The following is a 13,273-nucleotide window of genomic DNA, read 5'->3' on the forward strand; positions in this document are numbered from 1 at the left end:
TTCATTTATAACATAAAAATTTCATAATAAGTGGAAGCCATTGTTTGAATTTCAATTAACACTGGAATGTAGGGCACTAATAGCCACTTAATACTTGGAGGCTCTATTTTGGGAAAGGGGTGTGAATACCAGGGATAAATGTAACTTTTGGTGTACACATGTGTAGTTGTATGGAATAGTCACATGTTTTTTGTATGGATATGTTTGGATGCAAATTAAAAAATTTGTGTAAGTATAGAATTTTATAGATTTTCTTGCTTGAGGCTTGACCCCTAGATGTTTATCTGATGCAATCCACAGTCTTTATTGATGGCCCTTCATTAAGGATATGACATACTGTATGTGAGGTCAAAAAATGTCTTTAAAAGTGACTGAATTTCAACTTTTACACACAATTTTTGTTTAATTTACCTTATCACTATTACTTATACCACGAGCTGAATAAATAAAACCTTTCATGAATTTATCACCTCAAATATTTGTGGAAATCTTACCACTGTATTGCAGTATATAGTAATTTTACAGCTGATCTCTGAGATCACTGTCCATGGCAACCGATTGGCGCACTCTGATGACATCATAGGGAGCGCTGATAGTCCATCCAAGATGGTGGTGCCCACAAGCAACACTGTTAGTTGAAGTGGTCGGGTTCAACCGTGGCACTTAACAGGTTAACTGCCGCAATCAGTGACAGCACCAACTGAGGAAGTTACAGGCAGGTGTCAGCTGCAGCTCTCTCCAAACAACCCCCCCCCCCCCACACACACACACACACACACACAGCACCAGGAAGTAATACCACAGTAGGTTCTGGAGTGCAATGGGGTTAATAAACACACAGATCTGCTACATCTTTTCCCTGAAACATAAGCTATGTGTACCAGATGTAGAAAGATGTAGCATAGCTATATGTGTGCATGGGATTGGTTGTAACATACATTCAAGCCTTTAAAACACAAGCAGCTCTGCTACATATTCTTCACACACAAAGCTGTGTGTGTAAGATGTGCAAAGATGTAGCAGTGCCGCTTGAGGGAATGAAGTTACATCCATTCTCTGAAACACACATAGCACTGCTACATCCATTCAATCTCTTGTACTTATCTAAGTGATGTAAATCTCCCCTCTTCTGGGTCCATTCTGACCGGCAGCATGAAAAGGATGTAGGACCTACAAGATCTGTAGGTCATTTATACATTTCAGGTTTGGTGCTGTAATTTTTTTAAACGATTAAAAGTTTAATATTATGTACTTTTGCAACCCACTGGTTTAGCAATTGTAGTTTAACATTCACAACCAGAAAAATGTATGAGTTTGGGCATTTTGTAGATATTTTCTGACTTCTCCTCAAGGATCAAGTCCCACCAGGTGATCATTTATGACTTGTTTTTTATCACAGGTTTTTTTCTATTTACTACTAATGAAGCCGTATTCATTGGAACTCCCTTTTTGCTTTTGTTTATGAATATATCTGAATATGCCTTTAGAATCCATAGATGTTCAAGCAAAAGCTAAATAGACTTTTCAGGAAAACTTGAAATATAACATGTTTCACAGAAATTTCAGAGTGTTCTTCCTTTCCCTCTTAGGCAAAGCATGCACCACTTTTTGCGTTCTAAATCAAAATAGAGGAAACATATTGGTCTTTAGTTACTTTGGTTTACGTTTTGTGAGACTTCTTTATTTTCCAATGAACCATTGCACTAACCAGAATTACTTAGAATAAAAGCATTCTTAGCTGTTTCTTGATAGTTGCTTCAGAATGTTGCTGATAACTAGTCATGAATTAGATGTTACCATAACAACATTTATTGGCACAGACTTTAAGACAGAATGTAAACTGATTTTAGCTACCATTGGCTGCGTCACTGTGTGGGCTCATGTACAAGAACACTGTTTAAAATTGCAAAGACAGCTGGGAGTTTTTATAAGACTTCATTTGCATTTTGTTGCTAAAAATAATTGTCGCTGGCGATGTGAAATGATACAAATGTCAGCAATTTGGTTGTACTTCAAATATTAAAAAGCATAACACATAAAACATGTGGAAATGCATATTAAAAGTTACATATCCCCTGGCACTTAGGGAAATGTCCTGCCCTAAGCACAATATACAAGGATTCTTCTTGCTAATATTTTCAAGCAATTAAGACTAAATTAAAAAAAGCTCCATCGTGTTGATGGTCCTTCAGACCAGATATCTGGAAGTATCCCATGTCTTAGTCATATATGAATCTGTACAATTCCACCTTTCCCAGATTAATAATTTAATACTAAATTATATTTATTACAGGAATGCTCATCCTAATTAGCGAGTCATTGCCGAATATGGACAAACATTCTCTACCTGATGATTGGGCTGGCACTGTGAGACTGTCAGCCTGATCAGCAGTTACACAAAGCCTGGTGCATGTTGCATCTGCACAGCATGGAAATCTCTTCATGCAGGGTAGTTCAAGCCCGACAGAGGCAAAGGATTCCCTCTGTTACTCCCCTGGCACCGTGCAACACAATCGGTGGGTATGGGAGCCAGAGGTCTGAACAACACCTAAGTAACTTCCATGTATGGAGTAAATACCAAAAAAAGGATAACCACTACAAAATTACCACGTCCCTATACTGAGAGCGAAAAGTAAATACCAATAATAGTACTCAGGACCATATTAACAAAAAATCACAATACATAAACCAATGCAATACATTACTTAAATTTTATTCACACAAGGTAACCAAAAAGGACAAAACAATTTAAAAACATCACTAAAAATGCACAACAACAAACACACATGAGCGGTGGTGGTCAATTGGAACACAAATCCACCTGAATAGATATAAGAGTAAATATAGAGAACCATATACATATGTTTTTATGTAGATAATAAGGCCCAATAGTCAATTTTGCCCTAGTGAAAAGAGGGCGTTACATGTATAAAAGCCTACCAATCTACCATAAGGCTCTCAAGACCACCACCGCAGCACCCCGACGTACGTTTCGCCGACGCTTCCTCAAGGGGATGTAAATAAAATTTAAGTAATGTATTGCATTGGTTTATGTATTGTGATTTTTTGTTAATATGGTCCTGAGTACTATTCCATGTATGGAGGCCTAATAGTCTGTGTTTAATTCTCAAACTGTCATTAAAATAATAACAGATACAAGTGTTGTATAAGGGAACAAGGTATTTGTAGTGGAACAGTTAAAAAATGTAAATAAAGTTTTTAATATATATATAATAAAATAAAAAACACCTCAAAAATCCCAGTTTTCGCCATATTATATAAAGTGGGTTAAACAAACGAAAAAGAAATGCCCAAAGTGGTATTGTCACGCCTGTAGTGACCTGGGCTAAACACATATCATATTATTATATCCAAACTGTGAAGTGCATTAAAAAAAAAAAGGATGGCAAGGGTGAGCATTGGAGGATATTAAGGGGGCTCTGCTGCAAGACCTTGGCTTGAAATGAAATCACCAAAAGATTACATCTTACACTCCAAGTATGAAAAAGGCATTGGCATCAGAATATGAGGAAACTAAAAACATTTTTCTTTGTACAAAAGGTTTTTAAATGTAATAAAAACCTATACAAATTTTGTATATATTTGATCATACTGAACCATTGTTTTATGGCACAGATTTTTTTTCCATAATTTGGTAAGCAGAAAACAAGTCCTCATACAGCTTAATATTACTGATAGCGGTGTTGCATACACGACCTTTGATCCAAGCATCAAGCTGCTTCCATAACTGCTTCTGGCTTTATTTGTGGAGCCTCCCTACCGTGTTCTTTCTTAGGTCCCTCCTTGAAGTATTTCTGTGAATGTGATGGTTGTATTCAGTCTTCATGATTACCATGAAGCACAATGATTGGAGTCATGTTACATAATTTTTATTTATGTGTGACATATTTTGTAACTTCAGTCTTGAGAACAAAGCCGTTCTCAATGTTGAAGAAGATGATAATCAAAGGGGCTGTCTGAGTGTTATAAAAATCTAGGAACTCGCCTCACCATATTCCATCTTCTGATACAGAGCTGGCACAGGGGCTGACCAGAATTAGTCAGAGCAGCGCTGTATGTTTACAGGGGCACTGCTCTGCCGGACCGTGGCTCAGGACATCCGGAGCACTGAACAAGGTTTTTAGTACATTTTTTTTTTTTTACCAGCCCGGGTCCTAGATTTTTGAACACTTGGAGAATCACTTTAAGTGGCAAATTTACGTTGAATAAAATGGTCATCAAAAGTTGTAAATCATTTTTATCAATAATATGAAGATGTTTGACGCATTAAAATAGATTTTCTTTGCCTTCTTTGTCTTTCTAGTCTCAGGATAAATTAAAGGGGTATTCCAAGAATAAACATAATTCATGTACAAATTGGTCTTTAAAATATGAGCTAATATGTAATTAGTAGTTTTAAAATTTTGCTCCCCTTAGCAGAAAAATGTTGTTAATGTACACAGTAATGAATTAAAATGCTACTGACCCTTTCATCAGACCCTGATTTTCCCTGCAGGAAGCAGATACAGGAAATAAGATGGCCGCTGGTCACATGTCCACATCACATGTCCTGTACCTGCCTGGGCAGGTCATGTGATCACCACAATGTTTGGCTGTAGTTGGTTGGATGCAGTACATCCAGTATGGCTAGTGTTGTGGTGATGGCAGTTACACATCATTACTATGGTTACAGAGCAAGTAAACCTGTTACATCATCACTGGGAGCAGAGCATAAGAGGGAGGAGGAGTTACTGAGAACTAAAGGATCTTGGGACTTGTAGTCTCCAGTGGCAGCCAACTTGGTTATAACTCTGCCTACTTTAGAAAGCCCATACAATTTTGTAAGTCATAAAATCAAACTATTTAAGCTCAATTTTGTGACTAATGACATTGAGTTTTGTTTTATTCATTTATTTATAGCATTATGGGTTTTTGTATCAGATGTTCATATTCCTGGAATACCCCTTGTCATCACAACACTCAGAAGTGGGAGACCGTGGCAAAAAACAGATAATACTGGGTGTTGCAGTCATCTCCATTTTTCTATGTACAGGTTCTTTCTGCCCTAATTTCAGCCAAAATTACCAGTTGATTGAGCCCTGTGATAATATAGGGTGTTGTGATTGACATCCAGTGCTTCTGTGTGTCCTATTTCTCCAGCTTCCCTTCACGGTTAGCTAAACACGTCATACCATATTAATTATATAGAGTTAACTCGGCCACAGGCACACAAGGCATAGCATACAAGACATGGCCATAGATGCTGTGTTGAGTTACACTAGGTCATTGGAAGCATATTGATACATTTCTGGTCACCAAATATAGAATCTTTATTTTTTATATTTGCAGCTTCTTACTGTGTATATTAATATTCCAAATATATTATATGAAAGAGAGAATTCTAATACAAAAATCCACCCTCTTTCAAGGTTCAAAGTGCAGTTGATGCTTGTTCTTCATAATGAATTATTTTTCAATTTATATTTTGGTAAAGGGAAATATTTTCAGGAAATTTTTTTCTTTATCACAAAGACAGCTCAATGTACTAATGGTTGTATGACCTTATACTAATTTTTTTTCCTCTCTCCTCTCCTTCAGGTTCAGCAATGCTGGATACATCGCTGGGTATTTGGCCTGACTTTAAAAGTTTTCCCTAGAAATGATTCATCTAAGCAGTCAGTCTGGAGCTGACTGAATAAATATGGGATGTGCTTCAGCTAAGCATGTATCTACAGTGCAGAATGATGAGGATACTCAAAACGGCAAGAGCTACCAAAATGGGGATGCCTTCTGTGGTAAGAAATTATAGGCCATTTTTCTTCTTGAATTTGATACATTAATAGTGTTACTGTTAAAAATAAATGAATCTGCCACAGTTGTAAGTTTCTTCTTTCCTTTGCCTTAGAACCTAACCTCTAAATTATACTTCACTCACCAATTCTCAAATGCCAAAGCCTTCCTAAACCCCTCTCTAGTGTTATACAACCCACTTTTGTGTTATTTGCAGATGATGCTAAGCTCTATAAGGTAAATTCAGAATTCTACTGTGTAAACCCTCTGAGGTAATTGATAAAAATATTAAAAACAACAAGGCCCAATACTGACCACTTCTGAGTTTGTGTCTCAATTAGACTCTCCACAGTCCCTAGAAGTTCCTAGAATACGCTGCCTTGGAGTCATCTTTGACTCTGCCTTATCCTTTATCCTCACATACAAGTACTTACTACAACCTGCCGTCTCCAATTGAAGAACATCTCTTATATCTGGCCCTTCCTCAATCCAGAGTCTACAAACTAGTAGTTCATGCACTCATCTCCCACTCTGACTACTGCAACATTATTCTCTGTGGTCTCCCAGCTAATTCTCTGTTGCATTTGCAATCTATTCTTAACTCTGCTGCCCACTTGATACATCTGTCTCCTTACTTTTCTTAAGCCTCTCTTCTTAATGGATACCCATTGCACAGCGATTTCAATTTAAAATACTAAACAATGACTTATAAAGCCAACCATAATCTGCCCCCCCATATATCACTGAACTCATCAGCCAGTACCATCCCACACGTAATCTCCGTTCCTCAAAGGACCTTCATCTTCACTCTATTACCATCCGCTCTTCTCACAACGGTCTCCAGGACTTCTCCCATGCATATCCCATACTCTGGAACTCTCTACCAAAGAGTTTCATAAACTTATAATTAGCAAGGCAGAGCATGGGGAGGAGATATCTGGAATTCCGGGATGCTAATTATGCAGAGGGCGTGCATGTAAAACACACCATGTGTGAATGCACCCTCATGGGACACATACATGGTCTGGTCACCATGCCACCCATTAGTAACCAAGGACTCGACAATACCCAATACATTTACACATCCCCCTAGCTAAAATGATGTCATACAATTATTGTAGACATCACCATGCCATTACCCTCTCTGCCTCCTGACTTGCTAAAAAAATCAAAAGCTATAAATTTTAATTCACTACTTTTCCCTATAACTGATATAAAAATAAACAAAATCATAAACATGTTAGATATCACGTCCTTTAGGTCTCGATCTATCAAAATAGAAAGTCTTAAGGGAAAATAGCGGCCAAATGTCCGAAACACGACTTGTTTGCCAAAAATAAGATCCCAAAAATGGTACCAATGAAAACGTCATTATGTGCCACAAAAAAAACAAGACTTTACACCAAAGTATGAAAAAGCTATTGGTGCCAGAATAGGGAAAAATTAGGAATTTTTTTTGTACAAAAGGTTTTAATTTTTTTATGATCTAAAACATAACAAAGCCTACATCAATTTGGTATTCCTGTGATCGTACCAGTTCCAGCAATAAATTACAATAAGAGCAGTAAAAACTGTGTCCAAAAGAAATTTAGTGCAAATGTTTTTACTACAATTTCATCACGTTATTGTGACTGCATGGGGGGGGGGCAGTGTAGCGTCATTCTATAGTTTTCCTCAGGCAGCAGGGAAGCTAGGTTAACCACTGGTAACAGTACTCGGGGAAGTCATGTGTTTTCCATATACACCATGTTCCAAATTCTCTCGTCCATTGAATTTGTCAGTTTTTGGACGGTTTCTGTCTCAATTGTTTTGCGTGAGGCCAGAATACCCTCCCAGAGCTGTTTCTTAGATGTTTACTGCCTTCCGCCATCATAAACACTCCTTTTGATGATGCTCCAGAGGTTCTCAATGGGGTTGAGGTTAGGGGAGCATGGGGGCCACACCATAAGTTTGTCCCCTTTTATGCCCATAGAAACCAGAGATGCAGATGTGTTATTTGAAGCATGAGACTATGCATTATCATGCATGAAAATGATCTTTCTGCTGAATGCACAGTTCTTCTTCTTGAACCATGGCAGGAAGTGCGATTTGAGAAACTCCACATACATTATAGTGTTCATCTTTACCCCTTCAGGTATCCGAAAGGGGCTGACAATCTAACTCATCATGATTCCAGCCCAAAACATTACTCCATCTCCTCCTTGTTGGCGCCGTAGCTGTGTTTGCATGGGGTGTCCATCAACCAGCCATCCTCCACTCCATCCATCTGGACCATCGAGCGTTGCACAGCACTCATCGGTGAACAAAACAGTTTTGAAGTCACTGTTCATGTATTGTTTGGCCCACTGGAGCCGTTTCTGATTGTGTGCAGTGGAGGTCGACAGGATGGCTTACGCACAGCCGCAAACCTCTGAAGGACCCTGCATCTTGTTGTTCGGGGGACGTTGGAGGCACCAGCAGCTTAAAAAAACTTGTCTGCTGATATGACAAAGCATTTTTGCAGTTTCTCTTTTAACCTGCCTGTTAGAAAGAGTCCTCAATTTTCCCTAATCAGCATGCACATGTGTGTCCTGTGAATTAGCGACATACTTCTTGATTGTGCGATGATCACAATGAGGTGTCTTGGCAATGTTGAATGTAGCCACGCCTTGACCTAAACACTCCACAATTTGTTGCTTCTCGGCAGCCGACATATCCTTTTTCTTATCCATTTTGGCTGAAAATGTAGGCTGCTTAATAATGTGGTTCAGATTTCTTAAGTATTCTTGCCTTTAATTGGACACACCTGCCAAACTAATTAGCACAGGTGTCTGCAAGTGCTTTCAGTCATATAAAGAGCCCTGGCACACATCACCATCAAGGAGTTAACTGACAAACAAAAACATTCTTACCTTATCACTCCTAAACACTTTTTGCATAATAATATGGAACACAGTGTAAATCGATGTTTCATGGCCTTTGAATGTTCATGTTCCAATAGTCCAATCAAACCATTTCAGCAAATATTGAGTTTATGATTAAAAACAATATTTCATGTAGGCTGTGCCCCTACAGGAATTAAATTACAAGAACCTCTGGCTATCTGAGTTCATGAGTACAAAAGTCAAAGAAAGCTAACTAAAGCTGTAGGGCAAATTGTTATTCAGTTACATTATGTGAGGGTCCACATGCGTCACCGCCCCGTCAGCCGTGCCAGCACTGTGAGTGAGGCCCTTCTTTCAATAACATTGGCGACAAATGTGTTGCCAGTGTGTGCTGTGGGCCCTTATGGGGCCGCAGCACTTGCCCAGGTAAGCAGGGTGCAAGCGCTGGCCATGGAACCAACTGCCTCATTAGTATACAGATTAAACTAGGAATATCTTGGAAAGGGCATAATGGACAGAAATAATACAACTATGTATACACTGTGCATTTCTTTTCAACATACTGCAAACAGGTTATAATGCTTGGTGTAGTTGGTAGTCTCCATATAGGAAAACTAGTAAAAGCCTATTTTCTATATAATTTTTCTATATATAGATGCACTGGACCAGGACAATAAGGGTACTTGCTTATGTATTACAGTAAGCCATTGAAACCTGCTTATAGCTATAAGACCTAAGAAAAAAAGTGAAGCTTGACAAAAAGAAGCTCTGTAAAAGATGTATTATGATCGATTTATCTTTGTGTGACACAGCTGTTGAAATTTGGGCCTAAAATGCCCAGTGCCACATTTATCAAGGGTTTTAGAAACTTTTTCAACTAGTATGACTATGCATAGTCTCGCAGGAAAAGACTGTGCCCTATAGTTTATGCAAATGTGCAAAATTTTTGGCACTACTTTTTTTTTGCTGTAAATTACACCAACTAATAGATGGTGCAAAGTATTAACAGACAGTCAAAAAAATTGGCACTGCATATAGCCGTGTTGTCTAAATTTGCACTGTTTTACTTGCTATATTTTTAATAAATCTCCCTAATTCTCTTTACCCTCACTTAGAGTGATAGTCAAATTTAGCAATCTTGATCTATGTCTGATATGAAAGCTACACTTCTGGGAGCTAAAACATTAGAATAAGTGAACAAGTTACCATCTATCTACAGGAGGCAATCATCCGACATGGGCTTTTCAGCTCCTGGCGTTAAATCATGGTCATGAGGAAGGCCAGGAGCTGAGACACGTAGGTTGGATGACTCCTTCTGTCCTATTTTTATACACCTCAATAAAATTGATTCATTTCCACATATCACAGAGTTGTGCTGGAAGAATGACTTCTTTCTTACAAATACTGCATCCTGTTCTGCTGAAAGGGTCTTTATTTTAATAGACATAACCTCCCCCCATCCACCCAAAAAGGATGGTCCCTTCATTGATGACCCAAGTATTGGGGCATTATGTTAGTGCACACATTTTGTAAGTTGTCCATGTCAGCCAACATACATGATAGTCAATGTGCAATTTCAGGCCAGAGACTGATAATATATTATAGGACAGATTTATCATCCTTCATCAGACACTTTCATGAATCTGGTGCAGATTAAGACGGTCTAGTCTAACTCTGCACTGTCTTACTGCAGGACACTTTTTATAAATCTGCCCTAGTATGTTTATATCAGGGAAGCACAGCTAATGGGGCTGCAGGTATATGTTGTACTGTGGGCTATGTTCCTGATAAATGAACTGCGTCTTATTACATAAATGGCATTATCACACAAGTACAGATAATTATGACTATAGAAGTACATAGACTCAGACAGCGTGGGTAGCTAAAGAGTAACCCTCATTGGAAATAACTTTTAATATTGTGTGTGTGGGGGATGTGGTAAACATGTTTCTAATATGCTTCATTTAAAAAAAAAAAAAATCTGCTTAGTTTGTAAAAGAAATCAAGCTAATTAGAAGTAGAAGTAACAATGTAATTAATGGGTATGTTGCTGCCTGTTTCTTTTCAAACTAAGCTGAATTTCTTATGAAAGATATTAGAAACATGTTCACAATATGTTCACAACTTTCCCACACACACTATCAAAAATCATCTGAAATGACGGTTACTCATTAACGTTAATAACTCATTAATATCAACAGTCCCAAAATATTCTTGTTAAGATTAATATTATTATTATTATTATTATTATTATTATTATGTACCCAATAGATCAATAAGCTTGACTGCTGCAAAACATAAAGGCTCTTTAGGCCCACGCCTAAGCCAGTATACATACATAAAGCGTAATATAGGCTACCCAAGTACTAGAACTATAATCTGTATATGTCTACAGGTTAGGCTGTTCACATTACATTTAGGAGTCTTGTGTAAGAGAAATATACTGGGCGACTTCTCTACATCTACCTCCAACCACTAGCTGTGATACCTCTGCGAGATGGCCATACAATGGGATGGGTCCGCCAATATGCTCGCTCCCAATTTTTTAAAAAATGTACCGTTTATGCATTTCTGTACTGTACGCTGTTGTGGATATCTTATTTACTTGGCTTTTCAATACAAAGAGAATCCTGCCCTCCATATTTCCATATAAATGCTATAAATTATACATATAAATAATGTTGCCATGCCAAACCCAACGGTTTGGCATGGCAACATTATTTATATGTATAATTTATAGCATTATTATCTGTGTTCACAAAATATTTGGTACTGTGTTTGGAGCCATATCGTCCAATATTTGTTGTGTAAACCCCTGTGTAGGACACTACACACTTTTGATGTAAATTGTTTAAATGTACCATTTGTAGCAGGTTAGGATGACCATCCAATGTGTATGCCAACTCCTCCTCCCAATAAGAGATATGGGTGAGAAAAGTACCAAGCAATTTGGAATTTGGAAGCATGTGAATGCGGAGAGAGATGTCATCTGAATGAATGTGTTTTTGTGTTAATCTTTCTTAATACAATTTTTATGATTAAGGTATAAAAAAAGTTTTCAATAGATTATACTACTTTGTTATATGTGCTTTAGGTATCCTTTAACTTTTTATTGTAAATCATTAAGAACTGAGCAAGCAGTCTTATTTCAGAAATACAAAAAAAAAGTATTTTACAGAACTGCCCAACAATTTACATAAAATGTTTAGTTTGTAGATATTGCTGTCCCTCACAATTGTATATATTTTTTTCTTAATAGATGAATACAGGATCAAACCAGTTGAAGAAGTCAAGTACATGAAAAATGGGGAAGAGGAAGAGCAGAAAATTGTTCAAAAGAACCAAGAAAATTTGGTAAGCCTTTACTGCTGCATGTGTGTCTGCAGACATGTTACTGATTATATGATAGAATATGTGAACAGATCAGATGGTAAATATGTTAATATAATTGAATATGATCTAAACATTCTATAGACTAGGGTTGTGACAATGTATCAGAGAGAATGACCATAAGGGTCTTTGGATTCACGAGGCTTTAACTATCCTCGTCCACATTGCAAAGGTGAGTTACGAATTATAGGAGTCTGTTTCCAGCGCTGGAGTCTTGAGTAACTTAAAAGAAAAGACAAACCTGTCCTTGCAGAAAGTTAGCGCACAACAAGACTGATGCGTTTATTGTGGGACTGAAACATTTATAGAAAACTATAAGGCACTTTATATAAGGCGTGTAAATAGAAAAGCAGCAATATAATTGGGTGTCCTCACCCAGGAAATGTAACCCTATTTGGTAACTTCACACAAAGGAGTCTAATACTATTGGCTGTATGCAAATACTGAAACTTCCCAGGTGTTCACCTGGATACCTTCCTCTAGGTGGTGCTAGCGAGCTCTAAGCCTTTGTGTGCTGTGCTCAGGGACGAACCCCACCCTACTTTAGTTATCACTACACAAAGTTATATGAAATGAATGCTGAATCTTTAAAATGTCTGACAGTATGTAAAATGGCGTCGGAGACCAGTGTAATATCCTTAACAAATGCATATTATTTATTTGAATATGAATTTATTCTTTTTGTCTTTTAACAAATATAATTGGGCAGAGCAAAGTACATAACGTAGGTTGCTCCTGGATTAAAGTACAAATTAGGGAAGTAACCTTTCAATTAACTTTTTTCTGTAAACTGCCTCTTTGGAATGTGGTCATTATTGCTAAAGTTGACATTGAAAAGGCTTAGAGGGGTTGTCCTATTTTATTGCCTGAGACAGCTAAACATCGGCCGGTACTACAGACATGATTCAGGGGAATCGATTAGGGAGATTTCCAGCATTTAGCCGCATATCAATCTATTCTGAGTAGTCAGAATAGTCCTATGAGGAACTGACCGCATCCCCTGTACTAGTGTGCAACCGGAGATGGCTGCCAATGACGAAGTGGGATTTTATTTGACTTCTTGAAATCAATATTTTAATGTAAAGGCATAACCACTGTCTCCCCTTAAAAGATAATACTCTTAGATAGTGTGCTCAGATTTATTGGATATCGCAAGAGAAAATGTAAAGGCACTAAATAAATAATGTTATCCAGAGCACCACTTCCAAGTGTATCCCACCTATGTCCTT

The 13,273-nt window shown here is 37.7% G+C and overlaps 1 protein-coding gene and 1 long non-coding RNA gene across 3 annotated transcripts in view; one reads left to right on the plus strand and one right to left on the minus strand.

Moving 5' to 3' along the window:
- Positions 1–13,273, minus strand: part of LOC140104832 (uncharacterized) — a 119,700-nt gene that overhangs the window by 79,733 nt on the left and 26,694 nt on the right. The gene's annotated exons all lie outside the window — the stretch shown is intronic.
- Positions 1–13,273, plus strand: part of C10H1orf21 (chromosome 10 C1orf21 homolog) — a 74,293-nt gene that overhangs the window by 39,819 nt on the left and 21,201 nt on the right. Inside the window, exons 1-3 of one of the 2 annotated variants that reach the window (XM_072128564.1) lie at positions 4,770–4,841; positions 5,599–5,795; positions 11,914–12,008. In XM_072128564.1, coding sequence (XP_071984665.1) covers positions 5,702–5,795; positions 11,914–12,008 — 189 coding nt within the window. In that variant the 5' untranslated portion in view covers positions 4,770–4,841; positions 5,599–5,701. Of the gene's footprint in view, positions 1–4,769; positions 4,842–5,598; positions 5,796–11,913; positions 12,009–13,273 lie in introns of those variants that run through there. The other variant, XM_072128563.1, reaches the window with a different exon arrangement.

Source organism: Engystomops pustulosus, chromosome 10 (genome assembly GCF_040894005.1).
Source record: "Engystomops pustulosus chromosome 10, aEngPut4.maternal, whole genome shotgun sequence".
Taxonomy (NCBI): Eukaryota; Metazoa; Chordata; class Amphibia; order Anura; family Leptodactylidae; genus Engystomops; species Engystomops pustulosus.